Here is a 25,168-nt window from a genome sequence, read left to right on the forward strand (position 1 = left end):
GTTCTAGCCTGTTCTAGCCGTCTGAGCTAAGTTTCTTTTTGTTAGGCCGTTTTGGCCTCCATCCAACCAACAAAAAAAAAAAACATAACCTCCATGAAACATAATACTACGACCAATCAACAAAGAAAGGATAAATGAGATCATTCAACATTCATTCTTTTCTTGATTCTTCTTCTCTCTGTTGCTTTTATTATTATTTTTTATCTTCACATTTTCCAACATTCCACCTTGGTGATGAAAGCCGCCCGGTAATCCTTAGTTCTAGCTGCAATATAGATCAAGAGGAGGGGAGGGTGAAGGCATGTGCAACACGTCAGATATTTACATCTTTATTAATTAAGAATACTTCTCTCTGAAATGATTAAATTTTTGAGCTATCCATATTGTTCTTTTTTAATTAAAGTTTTATAATATGTAATCTAATATGTATAAAATAGTACGGTAAATTTGAAAAAAAAATCAAGGAAGAGGTATGTAAACGCTTGCAACTGCCATTGCAATTTCTTCAGGGAATTGCAGTATTTTTGCTGGCTAACTTCAACTTATCCTTATCTAAACAAAAGAACTCTAAAATTTATTTACAGATATAAAATTAAAAAAATGTCGATTTGCACACGCATACAGGTGTCAATTTTTTTAATTTGTACAAATTAAGATACCAAGAGCCCTAAAATCTACTTCCTTTTCTAGACGAGGGAAAGTTAGGGTTAAGAACAACCCACGAAATTACTATACCTGATCTTCAGACAAGGAGGTACTTACAAAATTTCCCGTCTGATTTATCCAGAAAGGATGGACCATCACTCTAAGAATTTTGAAAAATTGAAACTATGGACAAGAAAGTATTGCAGGAGCACGATAATATGCAACAATACATAGGCTCCTAAAGGAGAGTAAGGATAGCAATAGCTATTGCTTCTGTAAATACTTTCAAAATAAAGCTTTCCTCAAGAAATCGTGCAAGAAATGTAGCCTCTTCAATAGCGCACCAGAAAAAGGTATTCTAATACCAAATGGAAGGATTTTTAAATTGTATTGCCATTGCATCCAGCAGAAACCTGACGAGAATTTCCCTTTCAACCTCCTTTTCCTTCTTCAGTTCAAGATGACGGACCTGGAGATACAGTTAATCCATCAGTGCATATTCAGGAAAAATTTCCATCATGGGGAAGTCCCAAGTCACCATCAATTAGTACCTACTACCTACACTTAATGAATCAGCTCATAACGTTCAATTAACATAGTAGTCCTTGCTCTTATATCAATAATTCCTCTTACGCATATATGAATGATTCCAATAACTCAAAGAAAATCCCAGATGTTGAAAATCCCCAAAATGTTGACAATTTTATATAGATCAAGCATGAGATGGATATCTTTCCCAAAAAAAAAAAAGACGACGCATGAGACGGATCTAGGTGGTCCCTATAAAATTTACAAGAACAAAAGAGTATGCTTTATGTCAGCTATTAGTTTAGAGTAGGGCAAATTATTTATTACTTCATTTGTATGCTACAATTTTTAGAGAACACAAGAGCACGCTTCATATAAGCTATTAGTTTAGACAAATTATCTATCATTTTATTTGTTTGCTAAAATTGTTATAGCGGGAATCTTGTATGACCTGTCTAATTATGGTTTCGGTGAGATCTATCCTCCCTGGGGCTGAAACCACTGCAGCTAGATAAAGAGCAACCAAGCTGATCAAGTATTGACTGTGACTCCTATCATTCATGTGGAAACTTACCTCATTTTTTTGGTACAACCTTTCTTGTTTTTGAAATTTTTTCTTTTGTCTTTTAGGAACGCTTTGGCACCTTCTATTTAAGCACTGGCATGACTCTTGCAAAACTTTGACGTACACAGTTCTTCAGAAACTATGATTCAAGAAGTTATGCTGCATAGGGGCCTAAAATGAACTTATTGGATGGTTAAAATACAATATAGGATGGCCCCAAATGGATGTTCACACTTCACTTAAAATGTGGGTATCCTATTTTGAGAATTTACTACAAACACACACACACGCATAGTCCTGCTTCTTAAACACACTTCTGAATCGCTGCAATCATGGATGTTCCATGATAGATATAGTTTTAATGTGTTCATGTAATATATATATGTGATTTATATTAATAAGCTATATATATAGCAAACTTATAGAAAATGAGACTCCTACATCAGTACAAGTATGAAGTATTACCTTAACAGAACCTTTCTGAGAAACACCAGTGTCTGTTATGATGACAAGACATTTAATATCATGTTCGTTGGCATATTCATACTGCTCCGTAAGGCTTGGATCTGGTGTTGGGAGAAACTCAGCCTGAAAGACATAAGATTAGGCAGTCAGAAGCCAACATTAGTCTAGCAATAAGTCTGAAGCATAAATCTTTCAATCTCAAAACCTTAATGTTTTCTTCCCAAAGCTCATTGACTAGTTCCATGCGTTCTGCCAATAGACCCCCTCCTCCTTTTGAACAAACAAGAACACTATTGCTAACTTCATTTCTGCTGCAATAAAGAAAAGGAAAAAAAAAATCAAACAAATAGAAATAACGATCTAACAAACAAATAATACAAACATGCTAATTGGCTTAGTGGAAGCCTAGAGATAAACAAAATCAACGAATAAGACATACCTAATTGGTTTAAAATCCACAGGAGAATGTTGAATTATGGTCTCTAAAGCAAGGCTGGTCCCAACAGAACCAGGAGGATTAGATTTCTGAAAGTCAGAAAGCAGAAAGCTTCAACAATCAGTAATGGTAAGAGAAAGGGCTAGATGTAACTGCAACATAATATATTTTCATATGGCTTGTAATATGAGTTGCTGCTCAATATGTTCACTATAAATCGATCTACAAGGAAATGCAATAACTAAGAATCTGGGAGTGTCTTAGATAAAACCTGTACATTATCATGTTCTTTCATTACAAGACTGGTTGCAATAGAAAGAGGGGCAAAAAAAAAAAAACTAAAGGAAGGTAATAATCATGAAGTCCAAACAAGATGCTTAACAAACCATGGGTTGAGAAATTGCGAGATATGAGGTCCAGAAAAGATGACTCTTTTATTTACTAAAAACACAATCAACTACAATTATGAGTAATGACAGCATTACCAATGTTATCAACCAACACAAAACTTTGGATGAATGCTACACGAGAATTATTACACTTGAACCTCTGACCTTTTCGTTTTACTATGCAACTACTTTGAAATTTACAAGAACCTTCCATAAGTAAAAAAGTTCCTCCAATGCATGTGGCACCAGGCTTACTAACAAAGAAGAGGTGATGCAGAATTCCCATGCAATAGTCACATTGTGGGTCACATTGTGGGTTGTACATTTAACATTCAGTTCAATTCTTTATTAAAATTTAGGCAGCAATAAGGGCATTATCATATTGTACATACAACAACCGCATAATTTACACTGTACACCAACATCTATTTAATCAGAAACCTATTATTTTTATTTTTATTTTAAAATACTCAGCTGACATGCTTTAAAGAATCAATGGTCATAGAAAAAAGTTGAGCTGTATAACCTACATGTTCAAGACCCCACATATGATGAAGCAAATAGTCATACCGACCCCCAATTGCAAGTAGTGCACCTTCGGTAACTGATCCAGGATTACTATCCTTCACCAAATATACCTGGGAAAGAGATAATTTAACTTTCATATCAGAAAGAATTCCATCACTTATCAACTGTTTCTATGAGACAGTTTGTATATGTGCGCATGCATGTATATATACATATTACATTGTTAATAATTTAATAAAATATTGGTAGGACACTTGCTAAAAAGAAATTTGTAACAAGCAAATCACTCAGGCTTGCAAACACAGAAGAGTGCCCTATAGAGAGTGCCCGATAGAACACTTACATATCTTAAAATAATAATATGTAAACTTATTGCTTCAAAGAGAATGCCTGCTTCTTATTTAGACACAACCATTGAGACTTTTGTGGCCGCTTGTGTTATCAGGAACACATGCAATACATTCTCATTGAGAACAATAAAAGTGCTCCCATATGAAGTTGACTTTCATGTCCTGAAGAACCTTAACTTGATGGACACTACAGAAAGTTATGGTAGAGAGTATGCAACCAATGCCGCTGTCGATACACCCCGAGATCGGAAACTCCAATCTATACTTAATTGACTTCCATCTATACTTAATTGACTTTTGGATGTCATTGGACCAACAAAAGATTAGTGATAGATAAAAGATGGATGTGGGAAGGTTGTTTTGTAATTTGTTATAAACAAGCAGCATATAGCCTAATTTTATAATTCATTGGAATCAATTTTAAAAGAAGAGGTTTGAGTGGTATCCTAAAATGTCAAGGGAATTTGAGAAAAATATATAGAAGAAAAAGAGAAGCAATTGCTATCGGCACTCTATTCTAGCTCCCTGCACTGCATTGGAGTGCAAGGAAATTGTAAGATATTCATTTTGGACTGCAAGAGGCTATGTGTGTATAATTGTACATATACCTAATATTGATTTCTAAGTAGGTAACTAATCATAGGAACACTTTGCAGGACAGCCCAATAAGCAATCCCCAAATAATCATAGATACACTACGCAGGATGGCCCTATATGCAATCCCTCAAATTGATAGGGATACCTTAAATTGGAGCAATTTGGGGATTGCATGTATAGATAGGAAAACCCCTTGATAATACCAAAAAAAAAACCTGGTAGAGTTATTACGTGGAAGTGCTAGTGTGGGACAATCCACTTTGACCCACGTGCCAAATAAGCAAAGTAAGGTGTATAAACAGAACTTTTATGCATTTTCCAGGAAGGTTAATACTAACTTATCTGTATGGTTATGTGGAAGAGGAATGTAAGATACCTGGAAAAACAAGTCTCTATGATAACTCTCAGTTGGGGGGATAAGTGGATCTATATAAACATGTTCTTCAATCCTCCAAGCTCTCAAGTAGCTACAGAGATCTGACAACTCATCAAGTGCCTTCCGTGTTGGTTTATCTACATTAAATTACTGCAAATGATTATCATCACTCGATTGATGTACATCAGCAATCAATATTTTGAACAATACCGTTTGGCAGGGCTCCCCTAAGTCTATGAAGTGACTGATCTGCAGCTCCACAGAACCTTAAACCAACAGTCTGCAACCTATTCACAACAGCCTCTTGTAAATTAAGTTCCTGAGAAATATAAACATTAGATGATCACTCAGACTGACAATATATTTAAAATAGGAGATTTTCACATCATATGGTAATTTCAATAAACTACTATTTGAAAACAGAGTCAGATGAATAGAAAATTCAAAGAATGCTCTTAGAAATTTAGAAGTTACAGATATGATACTGCTATTGTTATGTTGGCTCCCCCCCCCCCCCCCCCCACAAATATAAAGCTCAAAGGAGTCTTGCTACAACCAAATATCTTTATGCTTTATGCTTGTATTTACTGTTAATATTAGGTGGAGTAAAATGATGAGAAGAAGACATGAGACACATTCACACCTGGGAAGAACGTTAGCATCACGTATTCTACACAAAAATATGTGTGTCTATATAGATGTAGTACAAAACAAAAACCCTACATGGACAAAAAGAAAAATCACCAGATTACTGAATTATCAATAGGTATTGGTTAACTTAAAAAGGGATGCAAAAATTGATCAAACCGTGGACAATTTGGAAAAGTTTTTATTTTGAACAAAATTTCTATAACCCAACCATCTTTCACAATTTGTCTATTTAAATAGCTTCACTAATTATTTCACAGCAAATTTTTAAGGAAAGCACGGATGTATATGCACAAAACCTGAACAAATTTTTGGACAGGAAAATAACAATATTGGAAAGAAGATCAAGCCAGTTACACACATTCTATCTGGTTTGTAAATCATCATGACAGTAACATTCATTTCTGCTGAAGTGGTTGTTAACAGGCTATAGAGTGTGCAAGTATTTTATAAAGTCATCAAACCTGCAAAAGCTGACGCCTTATTACCACCCATTTGGATTTCCGTTCAGAAGACTGAGGACGTAAGGAGCCCATCATAGAAAGAAGCTTCATTAAGCAAGGTGTGCAACTATCAGTACTTCACAATTTTACGTACTATCAATGAATCTTGCATATTAATCGCAGAAATATCTGCAGTATACTAATTGGTTACCTCCGCTACTTTTTGTCTATGGTCTGCCTTGACTCCTACCCAAGACCAAATTGCCTCCAGTAAGTCCCCGTGGTTTAGATGAATGTCGCAGAACTCCCAGTTGACAAAACGGGTTACAATGTCCCTTGTCACCTGAAAAATGACATTATATGAAAGATATGTCGCCACAAATCATTTGCCAGTGCATACTAGTAATTTTCCATTACATAAACTAAATATTGACTAGAAACAACGTGAAAACAGTTAAGTAGGACACTGAAATAATTAGATATCAGATGAATTTCATAAATGTTCACATTACTTTCCCCTTTAGGTTCACACCTGTCTCCGAAATTCTTAGTACAGAATGAAAAGGAGACATTGAGAAACAGTGTGATTTTCCCCTGTGGCGCAGAAGATATATAAAATTTCCCTGTATTTTTTATGGTCCCCAATACAGTTCATCAGTTCAATATATTTCTAGGCCAAAAATATCATTTCTTATCCACCGTCTGCACCAAAAGATTGCAAACCACATTCCTCTTGCGTTTCCATCCTAATATTTTACAGGTCATTATCCTACTCAAAAAGGTCACACCCGACTCTAGATTCTCACAACGCCAACCTAGTTCATTGTACCAGTCAACTTCAAATTCATTGATAATATAATATACATGTTTGCTGGTACTCCATTTTGGTGGTTGGATTATAAACATCAAGGACTACTACACAGCTGCTTTTTCAAGTTCTCCACATCGCTTCATACAAATGCTGCTCATATTTTTTTGCCAGCAATGCTTTTGAAGTTTCTTTGTTTCTCCCTAAGTTGTTAACCGAGCAAACCACAGATCTTAAATAATGACATATCTAAGGGCCTAAACAGCTGACCTGGATACCCCTCTTAAGTAACTAGATGACCTATGATACTCCACATACTGTAGGAATCAACATTTATAAGTAACTAGATGACCTATGATACCCCACATACTGTAGATGGTCAAATCAGATATTCACAAACTATAGGTGCTACCCTTTATTTTTAATTGCTAATCACTTCTACTCTTCCCTGAACAGAATTTTAATGTTACCAAGAAACCAGTTATGACGCTTAGCTTATTACTCCCACAGCTTAAATATTACTTCAAATAGAGATCAAAGAGATCTTCTTACTGACAAAGCATTACACATTAAGGTTTTGGAACAAATTTATTATATCCAAACAGGTGTACAATACCAACAGAGAGAGAGAGAGAGAGAGAGAGAGAGAGAGATGAGTGTACACATGTACCGACAAATCATTACACATTAAGGTTTTGGAACAAATTTATTATATCCAAACAGGTGTACAATACCAACAGAGAGAGAGAGAGAAAACAATGCATCACCTTGATCACTTCTGCCTCTGTCAATGCTGATGCACCTCCAATAATGTCGAAATCACCCTATTTGACAAGAAATGTTGTACAATTAGAGCATATGCACCCCAAAGGCAAGGGTTTGCTTCCAAACCATCCAGAAAGGCAAGGGCAAAAAACAAAATAATAAGAACATGTAATAATTATATGACTGTTGAGAATGACGACTGTTGAGAATGATCATACACAGTTTAATCTAATGGTATTTGTGCAACAGAAATTTGCATTAATGCAAACAACTTGGAAGTCATATTTCAGACTAAAAACCAACAATATAATTACAAATATAACTATGTATATTATAAGTTAGTGGGAGAATTTTGGAAAAGTGAGTTGTTATGTAACAAATAGCTAAATAATACAGTGGAATATACTAGCACAGCTAATATGTCCAATTGGTTAAGGCCTTGCTGTTTCTTGGCAATGGAAGGGGCTTCAAATACATATCTGCATAGTAGCAACATTTTGAAAAATATGCAGAACTAATCTTAGCCCTTGATTACAAATTTACAAGTGCTGGCCATTAATTATGAGGGTATTGCGCACATGACATATTTCACAATTCAGCAGTGTGGATCTCTCGGGATGGACGCCTGTGTATTGGTTGGGTATGCCACAAATGGAACTAAAATCTGGCTCGACAAACCAATTTTTCCAACTTTAGCCGCATTTGTGGTCTTGGAGGCACACGGTGCATTGACTCTTGAGCACCAATAAAATCAATTTAGGCAGGAAATACATCTAACTTCTTTTTCTTTTCTTTTCTTTTTTGTCGAAAGAAAAGAAAAATACATTTAACTTCTGAAAGCAAAAATTTTATATCATTCAACCAACACAAAATTAGAGAGAGAAGGAAGATTTTAACAGAAAGAGAGCTACAGAAGCATTAATGAGTGCATACCTGCAGGTAGCGACTTGGGGGTGCATGTCCAATTGGTCTTCTGTAGACACATGAAATTTCATATCTTTTGAATGAAGATTTCTACACGAAAAGTTGATAAATGGCCCAGTTATGCCTACAGACTTTATCTTATAGCCCAAAGTCACATTAATTTCAGTATGTCTAATACCTGATTCGAAATCACCCAACTAACAAAAGGCAAACGCAGCTCATGCAAAAGTTCAAGCATATCTCCTCCATGGGTCAAAAGTTTGACAGTGTTCCTTCTGATATAACATGACAAATAATTAGCATGAGCTAGCCCACAACAAGAAAGAGATATTTTCTCATACAAACATTTGAGTAGCATGGCTACAATGACATCAATTTAGAGAAAAACCTCATAAAATGTTGGCAATCATCCAACAGACGCATGGGTATTACTTCAAGGTGCTTCGCACAATGTTGTCTGAACACCTCCCTTGTGATCTCAACAACATAATCACGAGCCTCCGAATCTAAATCTGCATACTGAATCGCAGAAGTATCGCTACCAGCCAACCTCAACCTACCATCATGATGTTGCTGGTCTTTCAAGCTTAGCATCTCTTCATCAAATATAGCATTCAGAACTTTATCATACACACTTCTGTCTTCTGAGGTTTGCATTGTTCGTAGAATATCTGATAATATTGAAAGAAAGCCATTTTTAATAACAATAATAAAATAATTATATCAGCAAAGAATACACGAGTATATTATGGCAGAAATAACATTTACAACATCCTTCTCAAAGCTGACTGTGGACCATATCCTTTCACCGAAAGAAAATTATCCTGATGATTATCCACCCAGCCAATAGATGGTGTAAATACAATCAGGGCATATTTCATTATTAAATGTGCCGCCACCACCTAACGATATAAATCTACAGGGGTCAACAAACACATGTATAATAATGTGGGGAAAATAGAAAACAGGTGGCTGAGCCATGCCATTGAAGTCTCCGTCTCTCCCTCATGATCTCTGGTCTACCTCTCTGTGAACTTTGCTTCAACACTCGATTCAACTAGTACACCAGTAATAAAAGATAGTTCCTATCTGTCCACCACTCTACCCACCATGGGAAAAATACTAACTGTTAGGTCATCTATACTTCAGGCATCTATAGTCAAGCTGGACTTGGACGTCTTTGCACCAACTTGAGATGTGTTGGAAACAATGTATAGCACATTTCTTATTACTGAGATATTGTCATATATTTGTTTTATTCTATATTATTCTTGACTTTTTGGCTATTATCGTCAAGCGAAAAGCATTTAATTAGTTTATGTTCTTATACTGAGTCAAACAATTACGGCCATATTATTTTGCACACAAAGCAAAGAAGAAAGCATAGATTTTATGCAAGGATCTTACAAAGGGCTCCACTTAGATTAACTCGATATAGTAAATACAAAGATCGTATTTACTTACTGTCTAGCAACTCAGATTCCATTCGTGGTGGAAATGCATGCTTTATAAGTTCTGTAGCAGAAGGGCGATCTGATGGACTTGGGGACATTAAGCTCCGCAACAAGGATGCTTGTTCCGGAAATTCAGCAACCCAAGCAGAAGGCAGTTCACCCTTCTGTTTCAAGTCGGATAGGACATGGTGCCGTTCCATTGCAGTCCCAAATGGGTGCCATAGCTCGAAAAATACAATTCCCAAGCTGTACATATCAGCCTGCAATCCAAGTTGAAAGTGATGTTGACCTGATTATTTTGAATAAACGGATTACATTAAAGCTGGATTACAACTTCCATATTGGGTAAATTATTAGAAATATTTTGACACAATGAGAAGTACAATCAAACATGTACCTTTTCATCAATCTTTGGCCAGCCTTGCTCAATTTCAGGTGCGGTGTAAAAATATGTACCAACTTGACCAGTACCATCGAGAGAAACTCCAGTTGTATCTGCAGGAAAACTTGGATCTTGATCCAGCTGCTCCAACTTCAAAAACTTGGCTGAAACAAAACAATTACACTACGGATTCAGTATACATCTCCCAAATTCTATCAAACAAATATATGAATGTAAATGGTTAAACAAACAGGATTTCATTTGCAAGAGTTCTTTATGACAGCGAATGCTTGTGAACAGAGAGGAATGCAGTAACTTCTTTATGTCCTAGGACATAATATACTTTTGAAAATCACAACACTTTCAAAAGACCTAACGTCATGTGCATGAGAAGCAGAACAATCTACAGAGTCTCAAACTAGCATTTAAATTAGGTGCAATGAGATCATTTACAAAATCTGGAACTTACCCAAACCAAAATCTCCAATTTTAATATCATTACGTGCATCAAAGAATATGTTATTTGGCGTTAAGTCCCGATGGATGATTCCTTGTCCATGTATGTGTGCCAGGCCTTCAACAATTTGACGAAACAAATGCCATGCTGATTCTTTGTCAAATTGACTATATGACTCAAAAACCTGGCGTAATGTCCTACAAAACAACAAAAAAAAAATTTAAAAAGAAAAGAAAAACTAGACTTAAAACAAGGAACGTATAAGAACAATTAGCAACAGAAATCTAGTTTTAAATCATTATAGGACTAAAACAAAGAAAATATAAGAACAATCAGCAATGGAAATCTAGTTTTAAATCCTTATGGGATTAAATAAAGGAAGGGAAATAGCTTTGAGTTCAACTTGTATAGAATTCATTAGGGGGAAAAAAATTATGCTTCATCTTCATCCATCAGCTGTTGAGAAAAATGTCATTCACTAAGTTAAACGGACCTACTGCAGAGTTGAAGGGATGATACAGATGAAACAAAAAATTGGGTCAGTCGAGACAATTTCCTTCATCTACCTTGTTTACTTAACCTCGTCTGGAAAACTTCTTCCATCTTGTCTACATTCTTCAGATTAATCATTAAGACAATTAGCAAATGTCTCTTCTTTAAAAAATTACTTTAATCCTGAGTTCCTGACGATGATAGCAACTTACTGGTTTCACTTCATAGACCATGAGAAACTATGTACTCTTGAAACATAAAAAAGTAAAAATATTTGTTAAGACTCAAGAAAGGTACCAGTCAATGAGGAGAATAAACAATGGGTTTTTAACTAACTACAAATATTTAGCATAGCTCAATGATCTCAGTGACAAGGAGAAATGTAAAATTAACAAAAGAAAATGCAAGAAATCAAGAAAAAGCCAGTTTATTGTCAATATTCTAGGTGCAATTAATAACTACAGATAAAAAGAAAAAAGAAAAAAAAAGGTAAACATCTTAACATAAAAATTAAAACTAAATAAAATCAATAGAAGTTTTACCTAGGGCAGTACTCCATTTGAATGTACAAATATGTTGATTCAAGTTTATTCTCATTCCCAAGATCATCTGCTGAGCTTGTACCTTTAAAGCTAAAAGTGGAGCTGGCTGCAGTCCTTGAACCCCAGGTAGTATCACCATGAGCACCAACACCTCCTGTTTCAAACCAGGCCTGGAAGTGCTTACAAATGTTACAAAATTGTACATAAAACTATTGCAAGCAAAAGAACTTCCCTTTTAAATAACCTTTTCAATATTCGGGAAGAGTCACAAAGATAAGTAATATGCAGCTTTGGTTTGAAAACCCAAAAAGGGAACAGGGGCATCTTGAAATGAAAGTAGGCCAGGAAAATCATTGCAAAAACCAACATATAGCAACTAAGAAAAGAAACACAAGAAATTTATACCATATTTTATGACAGAAACGTGCAATCATTAAAGCAGGTAATGAGGATGCTCTTACCTGATAGTATCGTACAACGTGTTGATGTTGCAAACGAGAAAGTGTAGCGACTTCCCTATGAATTGTGAAAATATTTTAGAATTTCTTAGTGACAAAATTAAACTTCATCTCATTGAAGATGCAGACGAATATATAATAAAAGCAAATAATAGAATGTAAGCTTCAAATTAGTTAAGCAGGGAAGAAAATTAGGAAGTTAAGTTGAACTTTAAAACAGCTGGCCAAAATGGCTAAATCCAGATAAATATAGAAAGAGATGCCAAGCACAACAATGGCATGTTTACTTACATGGAAAGGGTATGAATATAAGGGAAGCTATTCCGATTCATGAGTTCCCGTGTTGAATAACACAAAGGGAATCGAAATAAGTTGGTCCCACTTCAAAAAGTAAGTAAATTCCCCCTTTCCTTCAAGAATTAGATTTCATATTCCTTCAGGAGTTTTTCTCCAATTCATCCCTTCTCCACGTCAAGTAAACATGCCATAATGTTTCATACAACACCTATTACAAGATGGTTTATTAGCATTATTTTCTTGTGGCATAGTTACTGACTTAAGGGCCAGCAAACCAACAGCAGAACAAAAATAAACAAAAGAAATGAAAAACATAGAAAATTGTAGTGTTTGAATATCTCTGAAATGCTTCATTCGGGACACCCGAAGAGAATCTAAAATTCTACTTCTATCCCAACTCCCGAATAAAATCCACTTCCTCTACCTTACCATTAAAAGTATTAGTTATGTCCCAGTCAAAACCAAAGAATCCACATGGAAGCCAAGAGAAAAATCCTCACAACTTTTGGCAACCCACACCACTACATACACTTGCAGTAGCCTGTTAGATATTATAATTTGAAACTGTAATAATCAAGATAAGCGCCAACAGGAAATGACAAATCATTTTCTTTATTTTTTATTTTTGGTTTGGAGGCTGCCAAAAGATCCTTGAATGATCTCTAAGCTATTCTTGTCTAGTTATTTTAAATGTATTATGTGATTCAATTTCCAAATCAACTAAATAAAAACAATTAATAAATGCCAAATCTAATTTGAGATATTACTACTCAAAAGAAGCAATTCTCTAAGCTATGCTTGGCGCCTAGGCTAGTTCTTTCAAATGTGTAATGCAACTCATTTTCAAATCAATATATAAAAACAATACATAAATGCCAAATCTAATTTGACTATTTGAGACATTATTACTCACAAGAAGCAATTTTCTATGGCTGCTAAATTTCATTTAGGATGCAGTAAAAATTAATGTACCTCAATATGCGGTCATCAAGTGGCAGGCTTTTATCCTTGAGGCGGATTTTCTTTACTGCATACTGCCTTCCATCTAGCTTATTTTTGCACAACACAACATGGGCAAAGCCACCATGACCTATTACCAAAGTGTGAAAAAAGTTTCAGAGGTGATAGTTAAAATAAAATAAAATAAAATGTTGTGACAAGAAAAAATATAGGCAAAAGGTGAAGCAAATTATGACGGAAATATGCAAGAGAAATCACTGAAAAAATGAGATAACAAATAGTCAAAGTGTGCTCTGTTTTGACAGAAGCAAGAATTCGAAAATCTACATACGGGGAAGGATTCCACTGATATTTGATGGACCATTCTATCAACAACTAGAAACAAAAAGAAAAAAGAAAAACAAATAACAGCAGTACTAACTGAGAAGCAGCAGTAGAATGGGAATGAAAAACCTATAAAAGCACCATCTATAAACCTTACAACCTTTTGGAACTTTTCAGACATACAGCACATACACATTGGAAGAACCATACACTATCCTACATGAAACTCAAATACATATATTTCCATTACCAAGAGACTGTAGCTCCTCAAAGTCATTGAGATATCGAGAACTTGGGAGAGATGTACTTGGTCCTTCTAAATCAGAAGTGAGCTCCCAGAATTGAGAGATACGGGATGAAACCTAGATATAATTAATAACACAGAATTTGAAATTGATTTTTGCAGCCAGATCACATAGTCAACAAAAGAAGAAAGAGTATGACCAACCATCTGTTGTCCGAAGGCATGATTAAATGTTCGATTTAAAAGTGAAATTGGTTTTGAAGCTAAATCCCTTGCCCATTCTGATAAGACCTGCAAACCAATTTATCACGATCGGTTGCTGGAACGAATACGAGTGATCAAAACTAAGCAGAAACAATGAAACTACATACCCCTATGTTTTGCAGTTCTGTGGTTATCTGTGGCAAAGCATCAGCCAATGGTCCTTTAGTGCAGGCGAGACGGAGCAGATGAACCTGACATAAAAGAAAGCAACACCCACACAAAAAAAAAAAAAAAAAGTCAAATCAAATCCTGGGCATAAATACAAGAAGTGAAATTAATAAGAAATTACCATTATTAGATCCCTTTTAACATTTTGGGATCCTTGCTCATGAGCCAAGGAAGTAAAAGAGAGCGAGTCCGACTGCTGACTTCCGAATTCCCAATCATCTTCTGTTGAATCCTCCTCAGGAACTGAACTCTGTGAAACCATAGATATCCCAAGCATAGATATGCTTTCATATGAGAAGATTCAGGAGTTAACATGAAGAAAGATACAAGAATATATAATTAACACAAGAGAAGAAAAACTTAGAAAGAAAAATGCAATTTCAATCTATATAAAATTGTGCATTCAAACATCAAATAAAGCCAGCTATTCCATTACTTACCTCTTTCTCAGTTTCACCACCATTTCTGTCCATTTCTTCCAACAAAAATCTACTTGAATCCCTGCCTTCACTCTCTTCTTCAAGCGTTTCTAACTTGACATTAGGGGAAAGTATTGGCCCTTGCTTTATATCTTGTGATTTTAAAGCTTCTGCTGGCTTATCATGTTTCTTTTCCTGAATCTCATGCATGAGTGTGGACCCATCCACCCTAGGCAATGGGACAGTAGAATTTATCCCTTTAGTCTCGTCAACTCCAAAACTCCAACTCCAAGACTTTCCAGAGCCACTGAAGAGGTCTATGAAACCATAAACAAAAGGCCCCTTCTTGTTACTAGAAATTGCAGTGTCATTTTGAAACAACTGAGCACTGTTATCCATAGTTGAACATATCACCTTCCATAAAAATGAATAAAACAAAGCATCAATAAACTAGATATCAAGTAGGGATGATTTTTTTAGCACTAATATTTTGCAAGGATCATCTTTGCAGATGAACCTAAAGAATCTGTGATTCGATCATTGAATTAAATTGCATGGTGGCAGGTAAAGGAGGAGGTCCATAAAAATTAAACATAAAAGTATCACCAGATACAATGAATATCTTACTGGTCCCTGTGATTGACCCACTGGCACAATTTCAGATAGAAATTCCTGAGCTGCCTCGACCAAATTGAAGATCATTACCCGTCCTTCTCGGGCATTGGAATTTGCCTAGATAGAAAGAACAAAATCAGAGTAGAACCATAAACATAAGGCAGGTTGGAGACAAAACACATTTACTACCTAGAGCATTACCCAACGATATTTTCAATGCAAGTCCAAATGTCAAAATATATTTCATTTTCTTTATCAAGGGGATTCACTTAAGAGAAGATGGAATGGGATATTGGAAAACCTTCCTCATTATTCAGTCCTGATTCTGTAACTACTAACTTAGTGTAAGTGGAGTACCACTAGGAAGTCAACAGCATGCTCTCAAGGCTACAATACAAAGGATGACATAGCAAAACTATACACAGCCTGCCCCCACCACTGAAAGCTAAAAGATAAAGTTGTCCAGGCACACACATAAAATATCTGATGAGTTTAAATTTTCCTAAATATATGACTATCCTCACACCAAATTAAAGATTATTACATTTCCTCTACTAATAGAATTTGCCTAAACACAGCAGATAAATCAACCTAGAAATACAAGATATAAACACATCAGAGGCAAAACAAATTTACTACATAGAGGATTATCTTACAATATTTTCAGTGAAAGTACAAAACATTTATTCTATTGTTTTGAAAATACGTTTTGCATAGAAAGCCCTGTTCGCTTCAGAGATAATGGAATAGGAGGAAAACTTTCCTCATTGTTCAATGTTTTTTATTCTGTAAATACTAACTTGGTGTGAATGTCACTTATCAGAGCAAAAGCAATGTTCTCAAGGGCACAAAAGATGGTAGAGGATAACTGCAGAACTAAATCTAATAATTAACATGAATACAAGGGTATAAGGAAACGGACTTAATAGGAGAAAACTGGTCTCTATGGCAGCCCTGCAATCAGCACACATTTGAAAATAAAATACACACACACACATATATAATATACAATCAGAATAGGATTTAGACCTAAAATTGAACTCCCCCCCCCCCCCCACCCCGCCCCCAGATAGCCTCCTCCCATCCCCTTTATAAATTAAAGGGATCCTTCCATATATTTTGCAGCACACCACCTCCACAGCATCCACCTTTATTTTATTTAAAATAAAAAGCAAAATTTAGCAACTAAAATGTCAATTGTAAATGGAGTTTTTTTTTTTTTTTTTTTTGGGGGGGGGTGTGGTGGGGGTGTGGGGGGAGGTGGTCCGGAATAGAAGAATCATAGAAAGATCTCAGTGTCTGAACAAACTTCATGACCCAATAACCCCTAACACACGTTGATTCCCTACACTAGAAAATTCCACCAAATGACCATAGCATACATAAAGAGTGTTCTTCAAAAACAAATACATAGATTGATAAGCTAATCTACAAACTTCTAAAGCTTCCCCTTTACTATACTTTTTCTTTTCTTTTTTGTGTAAGAAACAATGATTTGCTTAAAATAAATAATAACTTCCGGTAGCTCAAAATAGTTTCCAACCATTATATAAAGGATAAGGGGAGTTGACAAAGACATGATCTGCACTCTCTTTCCCAGATTTGCATAAAATGCACCAATTAGGGCAAAAACACATAAAACGCCTTGGTAACAATTCACTCGTGAGGCACCATTACCAGAAACTGCATTTTTTTCCAACCTATATCTCACAGATTTCTCTTGGGAAGAATGTTCTTCGACCACCCCATGTTACATGTTTCCTAGTAATTGCACAAAATGTGTGTGTGTGTGTGTGATTAATTTACTATGCAGCACTATATCCCATACAGTACTAAAACAACAATAGCATTTACCACAAAAAACAACTGAACTTACCAGCAGAAAAAACAAACAAAAATCTGAACTTACTGAAAACTAACAAATTCACCAGAAAAAAAAACAAAACAATTGCTATTGCAAACTAAAGGCTGTGTACTAGAATTTTCATTCTTCTTATCAAATAGTATAAGAGCATTTGGTACAAACTTGAGACCAAACTCATGGAACAGTAGTTGCTAATATTCAAGAAAGCCAATATTTTCTGGAATGAAAAAAGTCACATTTCCAACGTCACTAAAAACTCCTCCATAGAATATTCCAAAAGACTTTTATCAAATTACCTGATCATTGATAAGAGATAATAGCTTATCAGAGTCACTTTTCGATAATCCTTTCTCTGGAGTTATCTGCAACTTGGGACACTTGTAAGGATACCCTGGTAAGCACCTAGTAAACAAGAGAAGGTAAAAATCCATGGAAACGAATGTTCACTGAATTAAGATAAAAGCAATAATGGAGAGAACCTTACTCACCTAACTAAAAGAAGTGCAGAGACATCCAGATCCTCATAACCCATATCCTTTGAGTGAGGCCTGTACAGATAGAAAATAAAACTCAACCAAGAGAAGTAAAGTATAGCTCACGTACGCTATTGATTTTAAAAAATAAATAAAACATACCTAAGCTTGATGGTGATTTGAGGTTGTGCTCCGGACGCAATTTTGCAGTCATCTTGAAATATTGCACACCTAAAGTCACAGCAAAGTAGCCATAAGCATTATGAATCAGAAACCGTTATGTTAATGCCTCATATGATTTTACTAATCCTTCCCAGAGAAGGCTTCTGCATTTTTCCCAACATAAAACACTATATTTTAGATGATCGGAAAAGACGACAGAAATTAATCAACCAGATGACAAGCTGCTGTCCCTAGAAAGACATTTGATATTAGATTCTGCGGTGCTTGTTTATAACTAAATGCAAAGAAGAGACAGTAATTTTACTCGAATTGCATCAAGAGTAAAGGACATGTAACACTTGGTAGTGAGAATGTAGAACAACTAGAATAAGTAAGAACCATTCACATCTTCAGAACCATTTGGCATGGTCAAACTGCCTTATTTGTATCAAGTAAGAACAGATAGAACCATGAGCCACAAAATTGGTTGGTCTAGTGAGTACTGAGCCAAAGAATCCAGTTCCAAAAAATCAAAATGAAAATTAGAGTATTAGAGTCAATATATGCAAGTTGGAGTGAATTTGGGGCATTCGAAACAGAAGACGAGGAAGAAGAGTGGCTTACAAAGCAGTGATCTCTTCAGAAAGAAGGTCATTATCGTAAGCCCCGGCATGATCTTTCAAGGGCTTCTTCTTCTTCCCACTGCCTCCTCCTCCTCCGCGCTTCTTCTTCTTCGAACTATGTCCCATTGAGGCCCGCCCACGCAAGAGTTTGGGCTCTCTCTATCTGAGAATGAGCTTGAGGACTGTTTGCGTTTGACGAGTTGATCAGAGTGATTAGACAAAACGGCAAGGGGCGATTATTATAGTATATATGCGCGCAAACAATCCTTGAATTGGGTTTTGAAACTAGGAGTGTGTCACCCTACAAAATTACAAATTGCTCTTTGTTACAATAAATAATTAACTAGGTGGCCCTGTGAAAATTGATTTTTTTTTTTTAACAGGGAGTCAGAAGTTATTTAATGGCACGTTTACTTAATTGAAATGGAAAATGATATGAATCGGAGACAAGTGGAATGGGAGAAGAAATGAATCAGTATTGATTCCGAATGAATGATTCCTAAACTCATCTCTCCCCTTCGTAATCAAATTCCTGAGTATTCAGGAATCGATTCCTGATAAGGAGGTGGGACCTACATCCATTCCGATTCCTTCATGTGTTAGTAAACGAATGAATTCTTTTACCCGGAATCATTCTGATTCCTTTATGTGCTAGTAAACGCATGAATGTTTTTACCCCGTAATCATTTCATTTCCTTCCAAGTAAGTAAACGTGCCCTTATAGGAGTTAAGTGAGTAGTTTTTTTATGGAATGATAGAAGTGGGTTTTTTTTTTTTTTTTGGTTACAAGCATGGCCTAAAAGACCCAAACAAAAAGCAAAACGACTAAGAATTAACACAAGCACTCCTTCTAGCTTTAAACACAGAGGTTATGTAATCAAGGTAGAACTGAGCGGCATGTAGGGGAGGGCTATGAAGAGCAATAAGACCAAGCTCATGATTAATACTGTCTTTGGCCAAGGCATCTGCAGTCATATTGCATTCCCTGAAGATGTGGCAGATATGAGCCATTCCCATACTCTTCATGTAGTTCAAGCAACCAGCCAATAAAGAACCAAGAGGGTGAGTGTCAAGCTCAGCACTTTGGATCAGCTGAACCAGGACCGCAGAGTCAGACTCAACCTCTAGCTGGGGGATCTGCAAGTTAGCAGCCATTTTAAGCCCAAAGTAAAGACCCCAGGCCTCAGCATCAAGGATATCACCAATGCCTAAGTGGGTAGTTTGATTATGTGTTTCTCATTTTCACCGCTTTTTAATATTTTCCGTTTATTTTGTAATTTGAATATATCACCTCTATCTGTTTTATGAGTTATATAGTTTTTTAATATTTCAGGGTCATTTTGATACATTTTTTCTGTTTTGAATAACAAAGCATATTCTCTTAATAATTGTATAGATTGGTAGAGAATTTAAACCACCCACTATTTTATGTCCCAAAACAAAAAAAAATAACTATTATGTTTAGTTGACCCATTTTACATTAAACTCACAATATCACTCGCAACATATGCGAGTACGTTGATAGTACCAACCAAACTATGTCTTATAACCAAAAAAAAAAAAAACTATGTCTTTGTTGGTAACTTAGGTACTTATATTTAATTTTTCCAATCAAACTTGCTCATGTGGAACACGTGGTGATTGGAACATAGTCAATCCATTTTTATCCAATATCACATGATTAAATTATTTATTATCATAATTTAAAGAAGAAATAACATAAGTAGAATTTCTTTTTCTTTTTTTTTAATAAAAAAAATTTAAGAACTCTACCATTCAAAACCATGAACTTATGACCCTATCTTGAAGATTTTCCTTTTTGTTGACCACTCTTCACTCCCTCACTTACCTCAAAGTTGAACAAGAACAAGATCACCACTATAGTTGTGGATACCCAATGGAGGACAAGCGACCTTAAGTTGCTTACACGATCTACTTTCCAATTTTATTCAAGTATTTTCAATGAAATTGCTACAGTTTAGGGTCGACAAGATCTAGTCTCAAAAAAATAATAATAATAAAAAATCTCAATATGTTTTTTTTGAACGCAAGAAAATTCATTAAAGAAACCAAAGTACAGAATACAACAAACAAACTGAAAAGAAAGAAACTAACCCCTCCCAAAACAAGCAGGGAAGAGAAGCAAGACAACCAAAAAACTAAGTCGGAGCATGTCCGGCATCATACAAGAGAATGTGAGAGAAGGAGGAAGGTGGAAACTGAACCCATTCAGCTGGACACTGCCTCCTGCGAGCTAACCAAGCAATGTGGTCTGCTGCCTGATTAGCCATTTTGCTGGTCCAAACCCAGCTGTGAGAAACAAGATCAACTGTCAAATCTCTAATATGATCCACAAGAGGCAACACAGCCCAATCTGTAGATGTAGTGGAATGGGAAAGGAGATTGACAAGTTGGAGAGAATCAACTTCAAACAGAAAATGAGAAGCTCGCAATGAAAGGGCCAAGAGTACACCCAATCGCATTGCCAAAGCCTCTGCAACTAGTGGTGAAGCAGTAAAAGTGAACATAGCCAGCCCAAAAACAAGACAACCAAAGGAATTTCTAGCCACAACAGCTAAACCAGAACCCTCCTTTGTCCAAGAAGCGTCAATATTTATCTTAATCTGAGTAGGAAGGGGAGGAAGCCATTTCGGTTTAGGGGGAGGACGCACAGGTCGATGCAAATTGGCATTTGGAATGGAACTAGCAGATACAAGACCCAAGAACTCAGAAGATGCAGCAAAAGATAGAGAGGCTACCAATGCAGAGTTAGGTTAGGCGTCATTAAACACACAATGGCATCTATGTTTCCAAATATTCCAAAGCAAGAAATTGATATGTGTAAAAGTACTACACCTGGTTGTAAGTGAAATAGAAGAAGGGAAAGATAAGTGGAGAAACCATTTAGCTAAAGTAGTGAGCTGATGAAGGGGAGGGCGATAACCTAGAGGATGAAGGAACCATGTTTTAAGAGTCCAAGGGCAAGATAAAAGGAGATGCTAAATTGTTTCGGGAAAGAGATGACAGAGAGGACACAGATGATCTTTTGATAATTTCCTACGAAACAGATTGGCCTTAGTGGCTACAAAGTTAGAAACCGCTCTCCAAATGAAATGCTTAATTTTTGGCAGAGATTTAAGGGACCAAAAGAGCTTCCAAAGAAGGGGGTTGATAGTAGAAGATGAAGAAGGATGAGAAGTAGCGAAGACTAGATCTGTTGAGTGAGCTAAATGATAACCCGAGCGGACCGTATAAATCCCTGTCTTTTCCATAGGCCAGATCAATCTATTTTGACTATTTGGAGATGTTAAAGGAATGGACAGAATTGCTTTCCTTTGAGTGAATGTAGTAGCCCCCACAATAGATGAGAGATTCCAAGAGTGTGATGTCCAGTTAATCAAAGATGATACTTGCAACATGTGATCAAAGGGAGATGATGTTGTAAGATGCATACCAGGAAGCTGAGGAATCCAGTTCGAGTCCCAAACTGGAATATTAATGCCATTTCCTATCTGCCACACCACATTAGGCTTAAGAAGATCTCTTCCATGAAGCATACTGGACCAAAGCCAAGAAGGAGAGGATCCTTTTCTAGCAGTGAAGAAAGTATCCATAGGAAAATACCGTGCCTTAAGAACACGAACCCATAGAGCTGTAGGATTAGTAAGAATACGCCATCCTTGCTTGGCTAGGAGAGCTTGATTAAAGTCTTGAAGATCACGGAATCCCATGCCTCCTTTAGATTTGGGAAATTGAAAGCACATCATAGGGTAAGCTGGAACTGCCATAGCTATGGATTTGATTAAAATCTCCTTGCCAGCTTGAGTTAAGCATCCACACTTCCAGTTCTGAAGTTTACGATTAATGGCATCTCGGACATAGGCCAAAGCAGAGACTTTCGATCTCCCCCAAATAGTTGGGAGACCAAGGTACTTCCCAGGGTTTGTAACAGAAGTAACTCCCAAAGTAGCCGAAATAGTATTGATCAGAGAAGTATCTGTGTTTGGACTAAAAAACAAAGAAGACTTCGAGTAGTTAATTTGCTGTCCTGATGCATTGCCATAAGTTTGTAGGAGAAACAGAAGATGAGAGGCAGTAGCAGAAGTTGCTTCAAAAAAGAACAAAGAATCATCTGCAAATAACAGGTGACTGATCTTCGGTGTAGAGGGTGTGATTTGCAAAGGGATAAGCCATTGAATATCACAAGCTTTCTGAACCAAAGTAGATAACACATCACTGACAAACAGGAATAGATACGGGGATAAGGGATCCCCCTGTCGTAACCCACGAGAAGGAGTGAAGAAAGCAGACGGTTTTCCATTGACCAAAACAGAGAACGTAACTGAATGAACACAGTTCATAATAAGCATAACCCAATGAACATGGAAACCCAACTTGAGAAGCACAGCACGAAGAAAATCCCATTCCACAGAGTCATAAGCCTTTGTAATGTCCAATTTCAATCCAAGAGCTCCCAATCCAGAATTTCGAAGAAGCTTCAGATGATGAAACATTTCATGTGCAATGACCACATTATCTTGAATCTATCGACCGGATACAAAGGCAGCTTGGTTTTCCGAAACTAAATCCTGCATAAAGGGCTTCAAGCGATTGGCCATTACCTTAGACAAAATTTTGTAGGAGTAGTTGCACAACCCAATTGGTCTAAACTGAAAAGCATGCTCTGGATGAGGAACCTTCGGAATCAGCACCAGATAAGTCTTGTTTAACTCTGATAAAAGATGCCCTGTTTGAAAGAAAGAAGTGGTAGCTTGATGAATCACCGAGTTCACAATACTCCAATAAGTTTGGTAGAAGATGCCAGGAAAGCCATCTGGTCCAGGAGCCTTAAGAGCCCCCAATCCAAAAATGGCTTGTTTGACTTCGTCCAATGTTACAGGAGCCAATAGATTATCATTCATTGCAGGGGTAACAACCGGGTCAACAAGCAAAAGAATGTCAGCCAAATTTCTTGGTCCTGAGGTAGAGAACAGTTGCTTGTAGTATTGAAGAAAAGTATCAGCTATAGACATGTCAGAGTCTAGCCACAAACCATTGGCATTGCGAAGACGAAGAATCCGGTTACGCTGTCTCCGTTGAGTAGCAGATTGATGAAAAAACTTGGTATTGTTATCACCAAGTTTTAACCAAGAAATTCTTGAACGTTGATGCCAAAATTTTTCTTCCAGCACCTATAAATCTTGAATCTGTTGTGTAACATCCCGAATTTGAGAGCCTGCATCAGGGACTGAGCTATTATGTAAATGATTGAGTTGGATGAACAGAGTATCGACCTGTTTATGAGAGTTGGGGAAAGTCTTCAAGCACCAACTGGATAAGGATTTCTGACAAGCCTTAAGATTGGCCACCCAGATAGGCATTGCAAGGTTAATTGGAGCAGATACCCAGGCAGCAGTAATGATCTGTTCACAAGAGACTGTTGAGGTCCAAATATGTTCAAAACGAAAAAGTTTGGGGGTGTGAGTTTCCTTGGGATGAGAATCAAACAGTAGGGGTCAGTGATCAGAGCCGACAATCGGTAAATGGAAAACCTGAGACTGAGGCAAAGCAGCGCACCACTCAGCATTACCTAAACATCGATCCAATCTTTCCTTCAGAACCAGTTGGTTATGCTGAAAACGAAACCATGTATAACAAGGGCCCTGAAAGTGTAAATCACGGAGACCAGTGTGATTTAGGAAATTACGAAAAAGAGCCATTCTCCATTGTTGAGGGGGACAGCCTCCTCATTTTTCATCAGACCAAAGAATATCATTAAAATCCCCCAAACAAAGCCAAGGTAGAGATCGAGCTGAAAAGTATCTACACATGTAACACCAAAACAACTTCTTTTTATTTTCATTAGGGTTGCCATACACCCAAGATATGTTACAACGGAAATCCTCATTAACAAAGTACACCATAGTGTCAATGACATTAGGGGTATTATGCAAAATAGACACTTGAACAGAGGAATTCCACAAAATGGCTAAGCCCCCAGAGCTAGTATTTACAGGGTCAACTACAACGTAGTTGTCAAACTGAAGCTGAGTTTTCCAAGAAGAGACTATCTGCTCCTTCTGGTGAGTTTCCATAAGGAAGATAATCTCAGGGTCATACTTACGCCATAACCGTCGAAGTGCCTTTGCTGTCAAAGATGACCCGAGTCCTTGACAGGTCCAAGAGATGAGCCTCATTCCGCACCCGTAGCTGCACCAGGCCAGCTACCTATGCCTTTATCAGCAGTGGATGAAACAAGAGAAACTGAAATGCTTGGTGGTGCAACAGTAGAAGTACCCATGACCATTGAAGAAACAGCCTACCCATTACCAAACCCAGAGTGGAGAGGAGGTGCCGGAATAGTTGAAAGTGATGAAGAGATGCCACCACTAACCTGGAAATCAGTAATAGAGGATGGTGGGATAGCTTGTGTAGATGCAGCTTTGCGAGGACGGCCCCGGCGACCGCTGCCCCGACCCGAAACTGAAAGAGTTGATTTTCCC

General features: G+C 36.7%; 2 protein-coding genes across 4 annotated transcripts; both read right to left on the reverse strand.

Moving 5' to 3' along the window:
• Positions 1-553: 553 nt before the first annotated feature.
• LOC112198276 (eIF-2-alpha kinase GCN2) lies at positions 554-18,964 on the reverse strand. Of its 3 annotated transcripts, none has more exons than XM_024339372.2 (29): positions 18,667-18,963; positions 18,043-18,111; positions 17,896-17,955; positions 17,704-17,809; positions 15,556-15,660; positions 14,950-15,342; positions 14,631-14,759; positions 14,449-14,532; positions 14,282-14,368; positions 14,084-14,195; positions 13,522-13,639; positions 12,256-12,310; positions 11,795-11,964; positions 10,773-10,957; positions 10,319-10,467; positions 9,932-10,181; positions 8,856-9,138; positions 8,646-8,742; positions 8,477-8,557; positions 7,546-7,602; positions 6,182-6,313; positions 5,992-6,075; positions 5,090-5,198; positions 4,880-5,016; positions 3,559-3,666; positions 2,643-2,728; positions 2,409-2,511; positions 2,204-2,326; positions 554-1,114 (listed from the first exon to the last, which is right to left on the reverse strand). In XM_024339372.2, the coding sequence occupies exons 1-29, from the start codon at positions 18,789-18,791 to the stop codon at positions 1,004-1,006; spliced, it is 3,708 nt and encodes a 1,235-aa protein (XP_024195140.1). In that variant the 5' UTR covers positions 18,792-18,963; the 3' UTR covers positions 554-1,003. The 3 variants fall into 3 exon arrangements, 2 of the variants coding, with proteins under 2 accessions (XP_024195140.1, XP_024195138.1); XM_024339370.2 differs by having other exon boundaries at positions 2,409-2,514; positions 18,667-18,962; XR_002935914.2 differs by lacking the exons at positions 554-1,114; positions 2,204-2,326 and having other exon boundaries at positions 2,453-2,514; positions 3,555-3,666; positions 18,667-18,964.
• A 1,860-nt stretch (positions 18,965-20,824) lies between these two features.
• Positions 20,825-24,862, reverse strand: LOC112199065. Its single transcript, XM_024340126.1, has 6 exons — positions 24,545-24,862; positions 24,218-24,328; positions 23,960-24,088; positions 23,288-23,857; positions 22,120-23,161; positions 20,825-21,420 (listed from the first exon to the last, which is right to left on the reverse strand). Exons 1-6 carry the CDS (start codon positions 24,860-24,862, stop codon positions 20,825-20,827), a joined length of 2,766 nt encoding a protein of 921 aa, XP_024195894.1.
• Positions 24,863-25,168: the final 306 nt, after the last annotated feature.

This window comes from Rosa chinensis, chromosome 4 (assembly GCF_002994745.2).
Source record: "Rosa chinensis cultivar Old Blush chromosome 4, RchiOBHm-V2, whole genome shotgun sequence".
NCBI lineage: Eukaryota > Viridiplantae > Streptophyta > Magnoliopsida > Rosales > Rosaceae > Rosa > Rosa chinensis.